Source organism: Pseudophryne corroboree, chromosome 10 (genome assembly GCF_028390025.1).
Source record: "Pseudophryne corroboree isolate aPseCor3 chromosome 10, aPseCor3.hap2, whole genome shotgun sequence".
Lineage (NCBI taxonomy): Eukaryota > Metazoa > Chordata > Amphibia > Anura > Myobatrachidae > Pseudophryne > Pseudophryne corroboree.
The window spans coordinates 76,330,021-76,352,427 of record NC_086453.1 but is presented as its reverse complement, the minus strand read 5'-3'; the positions used below and the strand labels follow the sequence as shown (position 1 = coordinate 76,352,427).

The 22,407-nt window shown below is 48.0% G+C and overlaps 2 protein-coding genes across 3 annotated transcripts in view; both read left to right on the top strand.

The window, feature by feature from the left end:
* Window positions 1-22,407, top strand: part of LIPE (lipase E, hormone sensitive type) — a 142,109-nt gene that overhangs the window by 59,006 nt on the left and 60,696 nt on the right. The gene's annotated exons all lie outside the window — the stretch shown is intronic.
* LOC134965022 (uncharacterized) lies at window positions 12,084-20,603 on the top strand. Its single transcript, XM_063941607.1, has 4 exons — window positions 12,084-12,601; window positions 18,363-18,833; window positions 18,929-20,054; window positions 20,572-20,603. The coding sequence occupies exons 1-3, from the start codon at window positions 12,376-12,378 to the stop codon at window positions 19,114-19,116; spliced, it is 885 nt and encodes a 294-aa protein (XP_063797677.1). The 5' UTR covers window positions 12,084-12,375; the 3' UTR covers window positions 19,117-20,054; window positions 20,572-20,603.

The window sequence follows — 22,407 nt, the reverse complement described above, 5'->3', positions numbered from 1 at the left end:
AATGCCAATTCACCCTTTCAACAACAATTGGATTCCCCCCATAGTGTAACTTTACATACCTTAAGTACAATACAGTGTATATTGACATATCTAGGAATAAACACAGCAATAAAATTACAGACTAGGTAGGATGAGAATATGGGGCAGGGGTAGGGTAATTAAATATCTTTTAGGGCAAGCAGTAGTACGGGGTGTATTCAATACCTGTCGGATCCTTTCCGACGGAAAGGATCCGACAGGTCAGCATTCAATACGAGCGGCCAAATCCGACCGTCGGATTTGGCCGCTCCCGACAACAGCAATCTTCAAGTCCACCCGTGTCCCCGCTCTGAGAGGATATATGCGTGCTGCGCCTCTACCGCACTGGCCCCGCCCCCTGCTGCCTCACTTGTTCTCATAGCTCTCCCCCCAGGGTCCTGAGAGATGCCGCCCCCGGGCTCAGCGTCGTCATTGCCTGCACCACATCATCATATAGGCTCGTCCTCCTCTAGCAGTGAGAGAGTGGCTAACTACAAGTTACACTACAGTCTTAGTGTCTGCGCGGGAGCGCAGTTTCTGTTTACCAGACTCATCATAACAACAATGGTACGTATGAGATGTGAGGCAGCAATGTACAGCATGGTCACAGTTATACACACACACCACCAGCGTCCAGCACGGACACAGGAAGCCGCATTTCACGGACTCGCATGCTCGCCGTCATGACGTATCCCTGCTCCCCCGTCTCATCTCCCTGGTTCTGACATCTTTAAAAAAAGTCGTATTGACATTGTCGGAACCGGGTCCAAAACCTGTCGGATTTGGCCGCAGAACACATGGATCCGCGGCTAGTCTGACAATCCACATGGTTTCCGACATGGCCAGGCATTGAATAGGTTGTAACCCCTTTCCGACCTAAAGCTGTCGGAAACTGCCGTCTTTCCGACAGGTATTGAATATACCCCTAAGTCGCAGAAGCAGGGGTACTGAGGTTCTGAACTCAGTGAGCCTGTACACAAGGTGGGGTTGTGTTGCTGTACGGACTGAGAAACAAGGAGCACAGGTGGCATGAATAGTTCTAAGGAGAGAACAAGGAAAGAGGGCCCTTCCTGTTAGAGCTTACATACTAAGGGGAGGGGTGAGCAAATTGAAAGGTAAATGGGGAAGATAGGAAGGTCAAAGGTTATGTATGTATGTACTGCCAAGCCCAATGGCGACACACTACTGGGACTCACTCATAAATCAAGTGGACACAATGGGGGGAATTCGTATGTTATCCCACCCCCAATCTCCCTTGTAAAGTGACAGGGGATCGAGGGACGATTCCCAAATGCCCCTCCGTTATCGTGCTGATCGAGCCCATTAAACCCAAAGCACCTAAACCCGACTAAAGTAATGGGCGCGTGCATGAAAAGACCCGTGTGGGTGCCCAAATGGGTGTCTCTACACGCATTTCAGCTCACTACCTCTGTGGGTAGTGAGCTGAAAAGAACTTGTTGCACCGGTCAGCAGCAACATTAGAGTAGCAGGGGGAGTGGGGGGGGGGGGGTGCATTTGTATCTGGCCCAAAGGCTTCAGGGGGTCATTTAGAACTGATCGCATGCTAGGTTTTTTCGCTGCGCTGCGATCAGGTGAGAACTGCACATGCGTATGGACCGCAATGTGCAGGTGCGTCGCACGGGTACAAAGCGGATCGTTGCTGTGCGATGGGTTTTTACGAAGAAACCATTTGCATGGCCGATCGCAAGGTGATTGACAGGAAGAAGTCGTTTGTAAGTGGCAACTGACCGTTTTCTTGGAGTGTTTGGAAAAACGCAGACGTGTCCAAGCGTTCGCAGGGCGGGTGTCTGACGTCAATTCCGGCCCCGGACAGGCTGAAGTGATCTTAGCGGCTGAGTAAGTTCTGGGCAACTCAGAAACTGCACAAAACTTTTTTGTACCTCTCGGCTGCACATGCGATCGCACACTTGCAAAGCAAAAATACACTCCCCTATGGGCGGCGACTATCTGCTCACAGCAGTACAAAAAAACCCTAGCGAGCAATCAGGTCTGAATTAGGCCCTCAGTCTGATGTTTCCGTTTCCTCAGGGACAATCAAATAACACAACACAATACTACAGTCCCATTGTGCAAAATCCTTCCATGCTTGGTCAATGACAATGTAATCTCTCGCTAGACAGTGACGCAGATCCAGATGACTCCCAATTAATAATACACGATCGGTTAGTTACCAAGGAAAATTAGCAAATGATATTAAAGTGCAACGGAACATGCTGCCACTATATAAATGACGTTAGTAACAACGTTTATAAACAGGTTCGTGTTTGGTTGGAGACATCCACTAGATGGTGCTTTCTTGATGAAAGTGATGTGCACATTAACAGTATGCCATAACAAGTTTTCCCCATTATCTAAGCAACTTGTATATGTACCATCCTATAAAATAAGAAAACAAGTAAAAGAATGTTTTTATATTAGTGGAAAAAAAGTTGTAATTCAGACTTCTATTGCTTTCAAAGATGATCTAATATTCCCTTAGGTATGTAGAGTAAGCCATTACTATTACTTCATAGGTTTCATTTTATGTAACAGGAAAGTGGGCGCTAGTGTATTGACTGTGAGACACCTTTAAAAACACTAATTCGGTGGCTGCAGCTCCTATATTTGAGGTGCCGACCCTCAAAAAAATATAGACAAGTATAGAAACAAAATAAGGAGTGCTGTCACCAATAGTGAAAAATGTTAAAAATATATTTATTACCGTTATAACACACAATATATTAAAACAAATGAAACCTTTTCTGCTGAAATGTTTATCAAAGCTGAAATATAGCTAAAAATGATAGCTTTTTATTATTAGGAGGCTCCTTTCATTATATTTAGAAGATGTTACAGTTCCTTGAAAGATCCTTGGATGTACTTAAGTGAATGGAGCAATCTCCAGAGTGTGCACACTCCTCAGGTGGAACCACTAATGCAGAAGTTCACTATTGATCCTTTGTATCATTATATGATCCACTTGAATAATTTGTAAAAGGGTCCACTGCAGAATACAAATGAAATCGGATGATATATTTCTTTTACCTTCGTTCAAGCACTGAACTATAATGGTCCAATAATTAAGAGACTTTTCTGGGGTGCATAATTAAACATTCGTTTGATGTCTCAATTAGAATCGGAGCATAGCCCGTTCTATAGCAGCGTTCAGTTCATATAATATGTATCCTGCCATTCTTTTCTGCTGAATAATTGATGCTGGTGGCTCCATTTTTGCCCCATCGATTGATCCACATACGGGAACCACAGTCGGAGCAAGGCAACCATAAGCTCCGTGCAGATCCTTCACACCGAGTACAAGCCACGGGCAGCCGGCGCCCGCATCGGTGAGAAACCTCGGCGGGTCCGGAACTAATAGAGACGGGGGTAAGCATATTATATGAACTGAACGCTGCTATAGAACGGGCTATGCTCCGATTCTAATTGAGACATCAAACGAATGTTTAATTATGCACCCCAGAAAAGTCTCTTAATTATTGGACCATTATAGTTCAGTGCTTGAACGGAGGTAAAAGAAATATATCATCCGATTTCATTTGTATTCTGCAGTGGACCCAAATTATTCAAGTGGATCATATAATGATACAAAGGATCAATAGTGAACTTCTGCATTAGTGGTTCCACCTGAGGAGTGTGCACACTCTGGAGATTGCTCCATTCACTTAAGTACATCCAAGGATCTTTCAAGGAACTGCAACATCTTCTAAATATAATGAAAGGAGCCTCCTAATAATAAAAAGCTATCATTTTTAGCTATATTTCAGCTTTGATAAACATTTCAGCAGAAAAGGTTTCATTTGTTTTAATATATTGTGTGTTATAACGGTAATAAATATATTTTTAACATTTTTCACTATTGGTGACAGCGCTCCTTATTTTGTTTCTATACTTGTTTCATTTTATGCTCTGATGTATCTTTATAATGACCACAATAGTAAGTAATAATAATCTGTGACACTCTTTTACTTCCAGATTTTTTTACTCCCATTATTTCTCACAGCTGTTGCGTGTACCAGACACTGGCATAACTATTGCTGATCATTGGGCCTGATTCGTAGATGTACGTAAACCCGATAGTATACGCGCATGTCCGATGACGGGGCGCATGTTGAGTATGGGTCCTGCGCTTTTGCACGCTGTGCCCCCAAGCTGCAGCCTGTGGATTGATGAATGAAAAACAGGTCGGGAGCTTTCTATGGACAAGAGAAATAGTACTTTATTAATTGTAGACGGTACACCACTATCTATGCACATCGTATATTGTTTCTCATGCTGTTATTTCTGCTCCTCCCAGTACAAGGCTGAATCACACAGTTTCACAATATCTGAGATGTGCAGCTTTCCCTTGGACTTTGGCTGTTATGTACAGGGCTGGGGAGAGTAGGAAAGCAGTTTGTCAGTGGATCTTCTTTCTCTGACACAGGGGTATATGCAATAGCGGGCGAATCGCGTCATTTAATCCGCCCCTGTATAATTCGCCCGCTATCGCCAGCCGCAGCCCTGTCGCCGGGACCCTGAATTCACCATATTCAATGTATAACTGATTCGACCCACCCCCAGGCGGATTACGGCCAATCGGCGAGTAGTGGGAGTACTGAATTCGCCTTCCCGCCGAAAGCAGCCCTTTATTAGGGCTTGTTTGCTGCGTGCTCTGCAGCCATTTTGTGAACCTGCAGAGAGGTGTGAGGAGGTGCAGAGCTAGCAATTTGGTTGTTTGCTGTGGATATCGTTTGGACACCCCAGCAGGCTTTATTCCAGGACAGTCAGGAGGATTCCTGTTACCCGGAGGAGAGCCGTTTTAGGAGCTTTTACTACATTTGTAGGTAAGTACCACATGTGTGTCTGGTGTTGCATGTATGTGTTTGTGTAGTGGGGGTTGCCATGAGGTGTACATGGGGTGTTTGTGTATGTGTGCAGGTATGTGTATAGCCCCTTGCTTGTGTTGCTGCATTTTTTGGGGGAGACTTGTGTTTTGGGGTAGTTTTTCACGTTTTTTTTTTATTCTTAAATTGACTTTTTTGGGTCTTCTATTAGCATTGGTGTACCTCCTGAGTGTGTTGGGATGCTTTCTGGCCATTTTGGGGTGATTTGGAGCAAGTTTAGTCGACAGCCTGGTCGACCTGTGCTGTAGACTGTTTGGCAAACGTGTTTTCCCGCCTAATTTTGCTGTGGTGTTCCTCCTGAGTGTGCTGGGATGCTTTCTGGCCATTTTGGGGTGATTTGGAGCAAGTTTAGTCGACAGCCTGGTCGACCTGTGCTGTAGACTGTTTGGCAAACATGTGTTTTCCCGCCTAATTTTGCTGTGGTGTACCTCCTGAGTGTGTTGGGATGCTTTCTGGCCATTTTGGGGTGATTTGGAGCAAGTTTAGTCGACAGCCTGGTCGACCTGTGCTGTCGGCAGTTTGGCAAACATGTGTTTTCCCGCCTAATTTTGCTGTGGTGTTCCTCCTGAGTGTGCTGGGATGCTTTCTGGCCATTTTGGGGTGATTTGGAGCAAGTTTAGTCGACAGCCTGGTCGACCTGTGTTGTCGGCAGTTTGGCAAACATGTGTTTTCCCGCCTAATTTTGCTGTGGTGTTCCTCCTGAGTGTGCTGGGATGCTTTCTGCCCATTTTGGGGTGATTTGGAGCAAGTTTAGTCGACAGCCTGGTCGACCTGTGCTGTAGACTGTTTGGCAAACGTGTTTTCCCGCCTAATTTTGCTGTGGTGTTCCTCCTGAGTGTGCTGGGATGCTTTCTGGCCATTTTGGGGTGATTTGGAGCAAGTTTAGTCGACAGCCTGGTCGACCTGTGCTGTAGACTGTTTGGCAAACATGTGTTTTCCCGCCTAATTTTGCTGTGGTGTACCTCCTGAGTGTGTTGGGATGCTTTCTGGCCATTTTGGGGTGATTTGGAGCAAGTTTAGTCGACAGCCTGGTCGACCTGTGTTGTCGGCAGTTTGGCAAACATGTGTTTTCCCGCCTAATTTTGCTGTGGTGTACCTCCTGAGTGTGTTGGGATGCTTTCTGGCCATTTTGGGGTGATTTGGAGCAAGTTTAGTCGACAGTGTGGGTCAGCCATTTTGTGTGGGTCAGCCATTTATACATGTATGTATGTATGTATGTATGTATGTATGTATGTATGTTTATTTATTTTTATTTTATTTTATTTTATTTTATAACAGAGATGTCAAAGGACAAGCAGACCCGATCCGCCCCTTCCCCCACCCCCTCGGATCTATCCCTTCATAGCAACGAGGAGTGGGAGCCAACCCAGGAGGCGGATACGACCGCCCAGGCATGTAGTGACCAGCCGCGGTCGTCAAGGGCCCATGAGAAGTCCAAGAAAAAGCCTAGTAGAAAGGTACTAACCACACCTGCAGACACAAATAGCATCAAACTTTCTTTACTGTAGTTTGCGCAATGCCATGCACACCTACTGGAATATGTGCGCAATGCCAGGGATACTGACACTCACAGGTACATACCGATCTTATTATTATTTATTTTTATTTTTTCTCTGACGTCCTAGTGGATGCTGGGAACTCCGTAAGGACCATGGGGAATAGCGGCTCCGCAGGAGACTGGGCACATCTAAAGAAAGCTTTAGGATCACCTGGTGTGCACTGGCTCCTCCCCCTATGACCCTCCTCCAAGCCTCAGTTAGATTTCTGTGCCCGACGAGAAGGGTGCACACTAGGGGCTCTCCTGAGCTCTTTGTGAAAGTTTTAGTTTAGGTTTATTATTTTCAGTGAGACCTGCTGGCAACAGGCTCACTGCATCGAGGGACTAAGGGGAGAAGAAGCGAACTCACCTGCGTGCAGAGTGGATTGGGCTTCTTAGGCTACTGGACATTAGCTCCAGAGGGACGATCACAGGTTCAGCCTGGATGGGTCACCGGAGCCGCGCCGCCGTCCCCCTTACAGAGCCAGAAGAGCGAAGAGGTCCGGAAAAATCGGCGGCAGAAGACGATCCTGTCTTCAGATAAGGTAGCGCACAGCACCGCAGCTGTGCGCCATTGCTCTCAGCACACTTCACACTCCGGTCACTGAGGGTGCAGGGCGCTGGGGGGGGCAGCGCCCTGAGACGCAATAAATCGATAAAAAAACCTTATATGGCTAAAATAAATGCATCACATATAACTCCTGGGCTATATGGATGCATTTAACCCCTGCCAAAACATACAGAAAAAGGATGATAGGCTCCGCCCCTTTCTCGGCGTCCTTATCTCCTCAGCACACTGGCGCCATTTTCCCTCACAGCTCAGTTGGAGGGAAGCTCCCTGGCTCTCCCCTGCAGTCACTACACTACAGAAAGGGGTTAAAAAAGAGAGGGGGGCACAAATTAGGCGCAGTATATAACAATACAGCAGCTATAAAGGGAAAAACACTTATATAAGGTTATCCCTGTATATATATAGCGCTCTGGTGTGTGCTGGCAAACTCTCCCTCTGTCTCCCCAAAGGGCTAGTGGGGTCCTGTCCTCTATCAGAGCATTCCCTGTGTGTGTGCTGTGTGTCGGTACGTTGGTGTCGACATGTATGAGGAGAAAAATGATGAGGAGACGGAGTAGAGTGTCTGAAATTGTGTTGTCACCCCCTAGGGGGTCGACACCTGAGTGGATGTACTGTTGAAATTGCGTGACAGTGTCAGCTTTGTATAAAAGACAGTGGTTGACATGAGACAGCCGGCTACTCAGCTTGTGCATGTCCAGACGTCTCATACAGGGGCCCTAAAGCGCCCGTTACCTCAGATACAGACGCCGACAGGGGTACTGACTCCTGTGTCGACGGTGAAGAGACAACCGTGATTTCCAATAGGGCCACACATTGCATGATTGAGGCAATGGAAAAAGTTTACACTTTTCTGATAATATGAATACCACCAAAAAAAGGGGTATTATGTTTGGTGAGGAAAAACTTCCTGTAGTTTTCCTGAATCTGAGAAATAAAATGAGGTGTGTGATGATGCGTGGGTTTCCCCCCGATAACAATTGATATTTTCTAAAAAGTTATTGGCAGTATACCTTTTCCCGCCAGAGGTTAGGGTGCGTTGGGAAACACCCCCTAGGGTGGATAAAGCGCTCACACGCTTGTAAAAACAAGGGCTCTACCCTCTCCTGAGATGGCCGCCCTTAAGGATCCTGCGGATAGAAAGCAGGAGCGTATCCTAAAATGTATTTACACACATACTGGTGTTATACTGCGACCAGCAATCGCCTCAGCCTGGATGTGCAGTGCTGGGTTGGCGTGGTCGGATTCCCTGACTGGAAATATGATATCCTAGATAAGGACAGTATATTATTGCCTATAGAGCAATTAAAAGATGCATTTCTATATATGCAGGATGCACAGCGGAATATTTGCCGACTGGCATCAAGTATAAGTGCGTTGTCCAATTATTCCAGTAAAGTGGTCAGGTGATGCGGATTCCAAACGGCATTTGGAAGTATTGCCTTAAAAGAGGGGATGTACCCCAGGTCGCCTCTCAAAATAAGACGCCGTATTATCAGGCGCAGTCCTGGTTGGCAAGCGGACAAAAGGGTTCCTCTTTTCTGCTCGTGACAGAGGGAGAGGAAAATGGCTGCAGAGATCAGCCAGTTCCAAGGAACAGAAACCCTTTTCCGCCGCTGCCAAGCCCTCAGTATGACGCTAGGGCTTTACAAGTTCAGGCACGGTGGGGTCCCGTTCTCAATGAATTTCAGTGCGCAGTGGGCTCACTCGCAAGTAGACCCCTGGATCCTTCAGATAATATTTCAGGGGTACAAATTGGAATTCGAGACGTATTCCCCTCGCCGTTTCCAAAAGTCTGTTTTACCGACGTCTCCCGCTGACAGGGAGGTAGTTTTGGAAGCCATTCACAAGCTGTATTCCCAGCAGGTGATAATCAAGGTACCCCTCCTGCAACAGGGAACGGGGTATTATTCCACACTATTGTGGTACCGAAGCCAGACGGCTCGGTGAGACCGATTTTAAAATCTAAAATCTAAAATCTTTGAACACTTGCATACAGAGGTTCAAATTCAAAATTGAGTCACTCAGAGCAGTGATTGCAAACCTGGAAGAAGGGGACTACATGATGTCGCGGGACATCAAGGAAGCTTACCTTCATGTCAAAATTTACCCTTCTCACCAAGGGTATTTCAGGTTATGGTACAGAACTGTATCAGTTCGGACGCTGCCGTAGGGATGGTCCACGGCACCCCGGGTCTTTACTGAAGTAATGACCGAAATGATGATATTCCTTCGAAGGAAGGGAATTTTAGTTATCCTTTACTTGGACGATTCCCTGATAAGGGTAAGATCCAGGGAACAGTTGGAGATCGGTGTAGCACTATATCAGGTAGTGTTGCGGCAGCACGATTGGATTTTCAATATTCCAAAATCGCAGCTGGTTCCGACGACTTGTCTTCTGTTCCTAGGGATGATTCTGGACATAGTCCAGAAAGAAGGTGCTTCTCCCGGAGGAAAAAGCCAGGGAGTTATCCGAGCTAGTCAGGAACCTCCTAAAACCGAACCAAGTCTCAGTGCATCAATGCACAAGGGTTCTGGGTAAAAATGGTGGCTTCCTACGAAGCAATCCCATTCGGCAGATTCCACGCACAGTGGAACCTTCTGGACAAATGGTCCGGGTCGCATCTTCAGATGCTTCAGCGGATAACCCTGTCACCAGGGACAAGGGTATCCCTCCTGTGGTGGTTGCAGAGTGCTCATCTTCTAGAGGGCCGCAGATTCGGCATTCGGGACTGGGTCCTGGTGGCCACGGATGCCAGCCTGCGAGGCTGGGGAGCAGTCACACAGGGAAGGAATTTCCAGGGCTTATGGTCAAGCCTGGAGACATCTCTTCATATAAACATTCTGGAACTAAGGGCCATTTACAATGCCCTAAGTCAAGCGAAACCCCTGCTTCAGGGTCAGGCGGTATTGATCCAATCGGACAACATCACGTCAGTCGCCCACGTAAACAGACAGGGCGGCACGAGAAGCAGGAGGGCAATGGCAGAAGCTGCAAGGATTTTCGCTGGGCGGAAAATCATGTGATAGCACTGTCAGCAGTGTTCATTCCGGGAGTGGACAACTGGGAAGCAGACTTCCTCAGCAGACACGACCTTCACCCGGGAGAGTGGGGACTTCACCCAGAAGTCTTCCACCTGATTGTAAACCGTTGGGAAAAACAAAAGGTGGACATAATGGCGTCCCGTCTAAACAAAAAACTAGACAGATATTGCGCCAGGTCAAGGGACCCTCAGGCAATAGCGGTGGACGCTCTGGTAACACCGTGGGTGTACCAGTCAGTGTATGTGTTCCCTCCTCTGCCCCTCATACCAAAAGTACTGAGAATCATAAGAAGGAGAGGAGTAAGAACTATACTCGTGGTTCCGGATTGGCCAAGAAGGACTTGGTATCCGGAACTTCAAGAGATGCTCACGGACGAACCGTGGCCTCTACCTCTAAGAAAGGACCTGCTCCAGCAAGGGCCTTGTCTATTCCAAGACTTACCGCGGCTGCGTTTGACGGCATGGCGGTTGAACGCCGGATCCTGAAGATCCCTACCCTGGTCAAGGCCAGGAAAGACGTAACCGCAAAACATTATCACCGCATTTGGCGAAAATATGTTGCGTGGGGTGAGGCCAAGAAGGCCCCTACAGAGGAATTTCAACTGGGTCGTTTCCTCCATTTCCTGCAAACAGGACTGTCTATGGGCCTAAAATTAGGGTCCATTAAGGTTCAAATTTCGGCCCTGTCGATTTTCTTCCAAAAAGAACTGGCTTCAGTGCCTGAAGTTCAGACATTTGTAAAAGGGGTACTGCATATACAGTCTCCTTTTGTGCCTCCAGTGGCACCTTGGGGATCTCAATGTTGTGTTGAGTTTCCTAAAGTCACATTGGTTTGAACCACTCACCACTGTGGACTTAAAATATCTCACATGGAAGTGACGAGTTAGCCCTGGTTTCAGCCAGGCGGGTGTCAGAATTGGCGGCTTTATCATATAAAAGCCCTTACTTAATATTTCATTCTGAAAGGGCAGAATTGAGGACTCGTCCTCAAATTTTCTACCTAAGGTGGTTTCTGCATTTCACATGAACCAACCTATTGTGGTACCTGCGGCTACTAAGGACTTGGAGGATTCCAAGTTGCTTGACGTGGTCAGGACCCTGAAAATACATGTTTCCAGGACGGCTGGAGTCAGAAAATCTGACTCGCTGTTTATCCTGTATGCACCCAACAAACTGGGTGCTCCTGCTTCTAAGCAGACGATTGCTCGTTGGATTTGTAGTACAATTCAGCTTGCACATTCTGTGGCAGGCCTGCCACAGCCAAAATTCTTAAAATGCCCACTCCACAAGGAAGGTGGGCTCATCTTGGGCAGCTGCCCGAGGGGTCTCGGCTTTACAACTTTGCCGAGCAGTTACTTGGTCAGGAGCAAATACGTTTGTATAATTCTACAAATTTGATATCTTGGCTGAGGAGGACCTGGAGTTCTCTCATTCGGTGCTGCAGAGTCATCCGCACTCTCCCGCCCGTTTGGGAGCTTTGGTATAATCCCCATGGTCCTTACGGAGTTCCCAGCATCCACTAGGACGTCAGAGAAAATAAGAATTTACTTACCGATAATTCTATTTCTCGTAGTCCGTAGTGGATGCTGGGCGCCCATCCCAAGTGCGGATTGTCTGCAATACTGGTACATAATTATTGTTACCAAAAAATTCGGGTTATTGTTGTAGTGAGCCATCTTTTCTAGAGGCTCCTCTATTATCATGCTGTTAACTGGGTTCAGATCACAAGTTGTACAGTGTGATTGGTGTGGCTGGTATGAGTCTTACCCGGGATTCAAAATCCTTCCTTATTGTGTACGCTCGTCCGGGCACAGTATCCTAACTGAGGCTTGGAGGAGGGTCATAGGGGGAGGAGCCAGTGCACACCAGGTGATCCTAAAGCTTTCTTTAGATGTGCCCAGTCTCCTGCGGAGCCGCTATTCCCCATGGTCCTTACGGAGTTCCCAGCATCCACTACGGACTACGAGAAATAGAATTATCGGTAAGTAAATTCTTATTTTTTAATCCCTAAAGGCAAGAAGCCAGCCAGAGGAGCAGTCGGAGGAGGAAGCCTCTGGTGAAGATGCAGGACAGAAAAAGGTGCGTGGACCCAGATACACTGAGGCGGAAAACTGTACCCTAGTGGATTGCGTCGATAGGTCCTACGACGTTTTGTATGGACCAAGGGCACAGACAACAGCAGCTAGGACAAAGCGAAGCATCTGGGAATCCATTGCGAGTCAAGTCACTGCAATATCTGGAAACCGCCGGAGCACCAGAAATTGCTTGAAGCGGTACAGTGATTGCCGCAGACAGACCAAGAAGAAGATGGGGATTCAGCGCCGACATGAGACAGCTACGGGAGGTGGCCCGGCTCTCAACCTGAAGTGGCTACCCTGGGAGGATGTTATTAGAAGGCGCATGAACCCTGCCATGGTCGAAGGAGTTCGCGGAGGTGTGGACTCTAGCCGTCCTGCTGGCTTTCCCGAGGAGGAAGAACCGCCCAGAAGACGGAAGAAGGCGGGAGATAAGCCGTCCAAAAGGAGGTCTGATGGTAAGAATACATTCACATGAGCTGTACTTCCCTTTAAAATGTTTGTATGTGCTAAATGTGTTTTCTCTATCGTCCTAAGTGGATGCTGGGGTTCCTGAAAGGACCATGGGGAATAGCGGCTCCGCAGGAGACAGGGCACAAAAAAGTAAAGCTTTACTAGGTCAGGTGGTGTGCACTGGCTCCTCCCCCTATGACCCTCCTCCAGACTCCAGTTAGATTTTGTGCCCGAACGAGAAGGGTGCAATCTAGGTGGCTCTCCTAAAGAGCTGCTTAGAGAAAGTTTAGTTTAGGTTTTTTTCTTTACAGTGAGTCCTGCTGGCAACAGGATCACTGCAACGTGGGACTTAGGGGGAAAGTAGTAAACTCACCTGCATGCAGAGTGGATTTGCTGCTTGGCTACTGGACACCATTAGCTCCAGAGGGATCGAACACAGGCCCAGCCGTGGAGTCCGGTCCCGGAGCCGCGCCGCCGACCCCCTTGCAGATGCTGAAGCGTGAAGAGGTCCGGAAACCGGCGGCTGAAGACTCCTCAGTCTTCATAAGGTAGCGCACAGCACTGCAGCTGTGCGCCATTTTCCTCTCAGCACACTTCACTGGGCAGTCACTGAGGGTGCAGAGCGCTGGGGGGGGGCGCTCTGAGAGGCAAATATAAACCTTATACAAGGCTAAAAATACCTCACATATAGCCCATAGGGGCTATATGGAGATATTTAACCCCTGCCTGACTGGAAAAATAGCGGGAGAAGAACCCGCCGAAAAAGGGGCGGGGCCTATCTCCTCAGCACACGGCGCCATTTTCTGTCACAGCTCCGCTGGTCAGAACGGCTCCCAGGTCTCTCCCCTGCACTGCACTACAGAAACAGGGTAAAACAGAGAGGGGGGGCACATTAATGGCTATATATATATATATTAAAGCAGCTATAAGGGAGCACTTAATATAAGGATATCCCTTGTATATATAGCGCTTTGTGGTGTGTGCTGGCAGACTCTCCCTCTGTCTCCCCAAAAGGGCTAGTGGGTCCTGTCTTCATTAGAGCATTCCCTGTGAGTTTGCGGTGTGTGTCGGTACGTGGTGTCGACATGTATGAGGACGATATTGGTGTGGAGGCGGAGCAATTGCCAAATATGCAGATGTCACCCCCCAGGGGGTCGACACCAGAATGGATGCCTTTATTTGTGGAATTACGTGATGGTTTATCTTCCCTTAAACAGTCAGTTGAGGACATGAGGCGGCCGGACAATCAATTAATGCCTGTCCAGGCGCCTCAAACACCGTCAGGGGCTGTAAAACGCCCTTTGCCTCAGTCGGTCGACACAGACCCAGACACGGGCACTGATTCCAGTGACGACGGTAGAAATTCAAACGTATTTTCCAGTAGGGCCACACGTTATATGATTTTGGCAATGAAGGAGACGTTACATTTAGCTGATACTACAGATACCGTAAAACAGGGTATTATGTATGGTGTGAAAAAACTACAAACAGTTTTTCCTGAATCAGAAGAATTAAATGACGTGTGTGATGAAGCGTGGGTTGCTCCTGATAAAAAGTTGATAATTTCAAAAAAGTTATTGGCATTATACCCTTTCCCGCCAGAGGTTAGGGCGCGCTGGGAAACACCCCCTAAGGTGGACAAGGCGCTCACACGCTTATCCAAACAAGTGGCGTTACCCTCTCCTGAGACGGCCGCACTTAAGGATCCATCAGATAGAAAGATGGAAGTTATTCAAAAGAATATATACACACATGCAGGTGTTATACTACGACCAGCTATAGCAACTGCCTGGATGTGCAGTGCTGGAGTAGTTTGGTCAGAATCCCTGATTGAAAATATTGATACCCTAGATAGGGACAATGTTTTACTGTCGTTAGAACAAATAAAGGATGCATTTATCTATATGCGTGATGCACAGAGGGATATTTGCACACTGGCATCTCGGATGAGTGCTATGTCCATTTCAGCCAGAAGAGCCTTATGGACACGACAGTGGACAGGCGATGCGGATTCAAAACGTCACATGGAGGTTTTGCCGTATAAAGGGGAGGAGTTATTTGGAGTTGGTCTATCAGACTTGGTGGCCACGGCTACTGCCGGGAAATCCACTTTTTTACCTCAAGTCACTCCCCAACAGAGAAAGGCACCGACCTTTCAACCGCAGCCTTTTCGCTCCTACAAAAATAAGAGAGCAAAGGGCTTGTCGTACCTGCCACGAGGCAGAGGAAGAGGGAAGAGACACCAACAGGCAGCTCCTTCCCAGGAACAGAAGCCCTCCCCGGCTCCTGCAAAAACCTCAGCATGACGCTGGGGCCTCTCAAGCGGACTCGGGGACAGTGGGGGGCCGTCTCAAAAATTACAGCGCGCAGTGGGCTCACTCGCAGGTAGACCCCTGGATCCTGCAGATAATATCTCAGGGGTACAGGTTGGAATTAGAGACGGATCCTCCTCATCGTTTCCTGAAGTCTGCCTTACCAACCGTCTCTTCCGAAAGGGAGAGGGTGTTGGAAGCCATTCACAAGCTGTACGCTCAGCAGGTGATAGTCAAAGTACCCCTATTACAACAAGGAAAGGGGTATTATTCCACTCTATTTGTGGTACCGAAGCCGGATGGCTCGGTAAGGCCTATTCTAAATCTGAAGTCCTTGAACCTCTACATAAAAAAGTTCAAGTTCAAGATGGAGTCACTCAGAGCAGTGATAGCGAACCTGGAAGAAGGGGACTTTATGGTATCCTTGGACATCAAGGATGCGTATCTACACGTTCCGATTTACCCCGCACACCAGGGGTACCTCAGGTTCATTGTTCAAAACTGTCACTATCAGTTTCAGACGCTGCCGTTCGGATTGTCCACGGCGCCTCGGGTCTTTACCAAGGTAATGGCCGAGATGATGATTCTTCTTCGAAGAAAAGGCGTATTAGTTATCCCATACTTGGACGATCTCCTAATAAGGGCAAGGTCCAGAGAACAGCTGGAGACAGCTTTAGCACTATCTCAAGAGGTGCTAAGACAACACGGGTGGATTCTGAATATTCCAAAATCCCATTTAATCCCGACAACTCGTCTGCTGTTCCTAGGAATGATTCTGGACACGGTTCAGAAAAAGGTTTTCCTTCCAGAGGAAAAAGCCAAGGAGTTATCCGATCTGGTCAGGAACCTCCTAAAACCAGGAAAAGTGTCAGTACATCAATGCACAAGAGTCCTGGGAAAAATGGTGGCTTCTTACGAAGCAATTCCATTCGGCAGATTCCATGCAAGAATATTCCAAAGGGATCTGTTGGACAAATGGTCAGGGTCGCATCTGCAGATGCACCTGCGAATAACCCTGTCACCAAAGACAAGGGTGTCACTTCTGTGGTGGTTGCAGAAGGCTCACCTATTAGAAGGCCGCAGATTCGGCATTCAGGATTGGATCCTGGTGACCACGGACGCCAGCCTGAGAGGCTGGGGAGCAGTCACACAAGGAAGAAACTTCCAGGGAGTATGGACGAGTCTGGAAAAGTCTCTTCACATAAACATTCTGGAACTAAGAGCAATCTACAATGCTCTAAGCCAGGCGGAACTTCTCCTGCAAGGAAAGCCGGTGTTGATTCAGTCGGACAACATCACGGCGGTCGCCCATGTAAACAGGCAGGGCGGCACAAGAAGCAGGAGTGCAATGGCAGAAGCTGCCAAGATTCTTCGCTGGGCGGAGAATCACGTGATAGCACTGTCAGCAGTGTTCATCCCGGGCGTGGACAACTGGGAAGCAGACTTCCTCAGCAGACACGATCTTCATCCGGGAGAGTGGGGTCTACATCCAGAAGTCTTCAACATGTTAATAGACCGTTGGGAAAGACCAATTGTAGACATGATGGCGTCTCGCCTCAACAAGAAACTGGACAAATATTGCGCCAGGTCAAGAGATCCACAGGCAATAGCTGTGGACGCACTGGTAACTCCTTGGGTGTACCAGTCAGTGTATGTGTTTCCTCCTCTGCCGCTCATACCAAAGGTATTGAAGATCATACGGCAAAGAAGAGTAAGAACAATACTAGTGGTTCCGGATTGGCCGAGAAGGACTTGGTATCCGGAACTTCAAGAGATGCTCACGGACGAACCGTGGCCTCTACCTCTGAGAAGGGACCTGCTACAGCAGGGTCCCTGTCTTTTTCAAGACTTACCGCGGCTGCGTTTGACGGCATGGCGGTTGAACGCCAGATCCTAAAAGGGAAAGGCATTCCAGAAGAAGTCATTCCTACCTTGATTAAGGCACGGAAGGAAGTCACCGTGAAACATTATCACCGCATTTGGCGAAAATATGTAGCGTGGTGCGAGGATCGGAGGGTTCCGACGGAGGAATTCCAACTGGGTCGTTTCCTACATTTCCTGCAATCAGGATTATCTATGGGTCTCAAATTGGGATCCATTAAGGTTCAAATTTCGGCCCTGTCAATATTCTTCCAAAAAGAATTGGCCTCTGTCCCTGAGGTCCAGACTTTTGTCAAGGGAGTACTGCATATACAGCCTCCTGTGGTGCCTCCGGTGGCACCGTGGGATCTAAATGTAGTTTTAGATTTCCTCAAATCCCATTGGTTTGAACCATTGAAAAAGGTGGATTTGAAATATCTCACATTGAAAGTGACTATGTTACTAGCCCTGGCCTCTGCCAGGAGAGTATCTGAATTGGCGGCTTTATCTTATAAAAGTCCTTATCTAATCTTCCATTCGGATAGGGCAGAACTGCGGACTCGTCCGCATTTTCTCCCTAAAGTGGTATCAGCATTTCATCTGAACCAACCTATTGTGGTGCCTGCGGCCACTAGCGACTTGGAGGACTCCAAGTTGTTGGACGTTGTCAGAGCCTTAAAAATATACATTGCAAGGACGGCTGGAGTCAGAAAATCTGACTCGCTGTTTATATTGTATGCACCCAACAAGTTGGGCGCACCTGCTTCTAAGCAGTCGATTGCTCGTTGGATTTGTAACACAATTCAACTTGCACATTCTGTGGCAGGCCTGCCACAGCCTAAAACTGTAAAAGCCCACTCCACAAGGAAGGTGGGCTCATCTTGGGCGGCTGCCCGAGGGGTCTCGGCATTACAACTCTGCCGAGCAGCTACGTGGTCGGGGGAGAACACGTTTGTAAAATTTTACAAATTTGATACCCTGGCAAAGGAGGACCTGGAGTTCTCTCATTCGGTGCTGCAGAGTCATCCGCACTCTCCCGCCCGTTTGGGAGCTTTGGTATAATCCCCATGGTCCTTTCAGGAACCCCAGCATCCACTTAGGACGATAGAGAAAATAAGAATTTACTTACCGATAATTCTATTTCTCGGAGTCCGTAGTGGATGCTGGGCGCCCATCCCAAGTGCGGATTATCTGCAATACTTGTACATAGTTATTGTTAACTAATTCGGGTTATTGTTAAGGAGCCATCTTTAAGAGGCCTTTTCTGTTGTCATACTGTTAACTGGGTTTAGATCACAAGTTGTACGGTGTGATTGGTGTGGCTGGTATGAGTCTTACCCGGGATTCAAAATGCCTCCCTTATTGTGTATGCTCGTCCGGGCACAGTACCTAACTGGAGTCTGGAGGAGGGTCATAGGGGGAGGAGCCAGTGCACACCACCTGACCTAGTAAAGCTTTACTTTTTTGTGCCCTGTCTCCTGCGGAGCCGCTATTCCCCATGGTCCTTTCAGGAACCCCAGCATCCACTACGGACTCCGAGAAATAGAATTATCGGTAAGTAAATTCTTATTTTTTTTTTTTATTTTTTTTTCAGACAGGCCTGCCCAGAGGACATCACCTGTGCAGCAGGCATCGGCAGCAGCGCGCGGACCATCAACTGCGCCGCAAGCATCGCGAGCACACAGATCGTCACCTGTGCGCCACAGTTCGTCATCGCGCAGTTTGTCACCTGTGCACCAGACGACGTCGGCGCACAGACTCTCACCTGTGCGCCAGACACCGTCGGCGACCACACCACAAGATGGGCGCCAAACTACAGCTCCTGCGCGCAGGCCATCACCAGATCGTCGTCTCTCCAGGAGCTCTGGGACTGTGACTGAAGAGCCTCAAGACACACCCCTTGTGGACCCATCACCCGATCTGTTTGAGTCTACAGGGTTAACAGACGAAACTTTTCTTGGGTTTGAGGACAGCCGTGCAGACGTATCCAGCCAGACCCTTGAAAAGTCTTCCGAAACGAGGACAAGTGGAGCTCCTGGAGCAGCGGCATCACAGGATGGAGAAGGTTTGTATTTATTTTGTGTGTGTGGAGGGGGGGGGGGGGGGTCAGCAGTTGTGTAAAGTTTATTAACTTTCCCAAAAAAATTATTTTGCAAACAGTGGTGCCACGAACCAGCAGCGGACTAGCTTCGGGGATTGGTTCCTACTTCAGGCCGGATCTCCTACAGGAGTCGTCAGAGGATGACGAGGTGGAAGTGCAGGAGGCTCCAGTTACTACTGGCATCAGAGATTGGGACACGCCAGGATACATACACAAATGTCGTGGGAAGCAGACTGGACAACATTGAGAGGACAATGGAGAAAATGGCAAACAGTCTGCTTGAACTGCAAAAGACTCTTTCCGACAGCACGGCCACAATACTACAGGTCAGAATGCAAGATCATAGGGAGAGTATGACCGTACTTAACATTCTGGCCGAATCCATGACCCGGCTCGTGGACAACACTGCATGTCTGGTAGCAAGCAATAAAAACATGTCGGAGAGTCATCGACACTCCTCATCCAGCCAACAGGTCATCGCAACCACACTGCAGATGATCTATGATAAGCTCCCAGGAACAGCTAATCAACACGCTGGTGATCCACCATATCCGCCGTCGCAAGCCACAAGGACGCCTCGTACCCTTCCTCAAGTCCCATCCCAGTACAGACAGTCACAGATGTACCAGGGATATACAGGGATGTACCCCACCCCCCAGATGCCTCCACCACCGGCCACACAATCTTCAGCAGCATGGGCACAGAGGACCAGTCAACATACTCCCCAGCCTCCCAGGACATCCACGCCCTATCAGGGGGAAGAAGAGGATCCGGACAGACTTCCACCATAAACCCGGTCGTATTGTTTTATTTATTTACAAATGTTTTTCGTGTATCCCTTTCTTCCCCTCCCATTAGTTTGTTTTTTTTCTTACTATTGTTTTCTGTGTTGGGCTTCCCCACCCGTGACCGGGTACTACCAAGGAGCTTTGTGTAGGCATACATGCGCGGGCATGTATGCGGGCGCGTGTGGTAACGGATGAAAGCTCCTTGTGGCTACGTGTATGATGGGCCAAAGAGCTATTCTGATACCACTTTTTTCTTCCAAAAATCCTTTTTGTAATGGTGTACAGTAGGCTTTAATTGTGTGAATTTACTATTCACTAGTCTGTGTTTTTGTCTTCTTCATAGGATTGGTGGGGAAAAATTAAGTGGACGGCATAAGTTTGTGTTGTGCGTACCAAGGTGAGTAGAACCATGTTTCATTCAAGAAAATTTGAACCGCATGCCTCTGTAGAACCACACAGTCCAGCAATGGGTCATGCTGGGCTGTGTTGTTCCACAAATGTTAGCGTGTCAAAGTGCTGACCACTGACGCCACTCTTTCACTTTGAACCGCATGCCTCTGTAGAACCACACAGTCCAGCAATGGGTCATGCTGGGCTGTGTTGTTCCACAAATGTTAGCGTGTCAAAGTGCTGACCACTGACGCCACTCTTTCACTTTGAACCGCATGCCTCTGTAGAACCACACAGTCCAGCAATGGGTCATGCTGGGCTGTGTTGTTCCACAAATGTTAGCGTGTCAAAGTGCTGACCACTGACGCCACTCTTTCACTTTGAACCGCATGCCTCTGTAGAACCACACAGTCCAGCAATGGGTCATGCTGGGCTGTGTTGTTCCACCAATTTTTAGTGAAAATAAATGAACATGAGTTTAGTGTGTCTTTACTTTAATATACTTTTTTTTCTTTTCCCCACAGATATCTATATACACAAGAAAAGAATGTAAAGAAGAACAAACTACTTTTTTGTTTTAATTAACTTTCAAACTTTATTAAAAAAATTTCTTCAATAAACTTTTAAAAATAGAAGTTTCCTGTGGTTTTTATTAAAATTTGTAATGCATTTGAATTGTACGTAAGTAGATTGCCCAGGGAACATCAAGGGAACTGTCTCTTCACATCCACACCACTTAGGAAGGATACACCGGAAGACCTGTGGAAGAGAACAGTATGAGCTTCCAGATATGGGTGATAGTGTCACCCTGGGGCTGGAAAAAGAGGTACATACAACAGTCCACACAACACAAGCGGGTTGCAGCGGCCCAAATGCAACCCTCCTGCACTTGCATCACTACACATCCAAACATTCCCTAGCATTGCTGTTTCAGGGAATGTTTGGATGTGCAGTCTTGCAAATGCCGGAGGGCTGCACTTTGGACATGCCGGGGTGATTTTGGACAAGGGAGTTTTGGGCAATACATCTCACCTGAGGGGGGGTTGTCTGCTACATGGCGGAGGGTCAGGTCCACATCACCAGTAGGGTCACCCAGGGAACATCAGGTGAAATGTCGTGTCTCCTCACATCCACGCCACTTGGGAAGATACATCGCAGGACCTGTGGAAGAGAAAAGTTTGAGCATCCAGATATGGGTGATAGTGTCACCCTGGGGCTGGAAAAAGAGGTACATACAACAGTCCACACAACACAAGCGGGTTGCAGCGGCCCAAATGCAACCCTCCTGCACTTGCATCACTACACATCCAAACATTCCCTAGCATTGCTGTTTCAGGGAATGCTTGGATGTGCAGTCTTGCAAATGCCGGAGGGTTGCTCTTTGGACATGCCGGGGTGATTTTGGACAAGGGAGTTTTGGGCAATACATCTCACCTGAGGGGGGGTTGTCTGCTACATGGCGGAGGGTCAGGTCCACATCACCAGTAGGGTCACCCATGGAACATCAGGTGAAATGTCGTGTGTCCTCACATCCACGCCACTTGGGAAGATACATCGCAGGACCTGTGGAAGAGAAAAGTTTGAGCATCCAGATATGGGTGATAGTGTCACCCTGGGGCTGGAAAAAGAGGTACATACAACAGTCCACACAACACAAGCTGGTTGCAGCGGCCCAAATGCAACCCTCCTGCACTTGCATCACTACACATCCAAACATTCCCTAGCATTGCTGTTTCAGGGAATGCTTGGATGTGCAGTCTTGCAAATGCCGGAGGGCTGCACTTTGGACATGCGGGGGTGATTTTGGACAAGGGAGTTTTGGGCAATACATCTCACCTGAGGGGGGGTTGTCTGCTACATGGCGGAGGGTCAGGTCCACATCACCAGTAGGTTCACCCATGGTAGAGTTGGATAAAAGGATCAAATATTTGCGGGAACCCAACAACAGGATAAAACAGGGTAACGAACTGTACAAACATGGCCTGGGGATATACATCAACAGGATGTAAAACTCTGAAATACATAAATGAAGAGGTTTTTTTAAAAATATTCCAATGTCCGTTTACACGATAATACAAATGTCAGTATACTCACGGGCAACTGCAAAATAATTTTGGATCAATGTCCGCCGGGAATCCTCTCCTTCGTCCATACCCACCGGTAGAGCAGAAGACCGGTTCCCGCGTCGGAAAGCACTGCGACGAAGAGTCACCGGCAAACGGTTTGCGACACATATGTTGTGTAAAATACAACATGCATTTACCATGCCGCAAACCTTCGACGGTGAGTACAAAAGAGCACCGCCGGAAGTGTCTAAACATCGAAACCGGCTTTTAAGTACACCGAAGGCACGCTCAATT

What these genes read in the sequence shown, in the direction of transcription:
- LOC134965022 (XM_063941607.1), top strand. Translation starts at nt 12,376, where the DNA reads ATGGGGATTCAGCGCCGACATGAGACAGCTACGGGAGGTGGCCCGGCT. An exon ending in GTCCAAAAGGAGGTCTGATG is followed by an intron (nt 12,602 to 18,362) that starts GTAAGAATACAT and finishes TTTTTTTTTCAG; the next exon opens with ACAGGCCTGCCCAGAGGACA. An exon ending in GGCATCACAGGATGGAGAAG is followed by an intron (nt 18,834 to 18,928) that starts GTTTGTATTTAT and finishes TTTTGCAAACAG; the next exon opens with TGGTGCCACGAACCAGCAGC.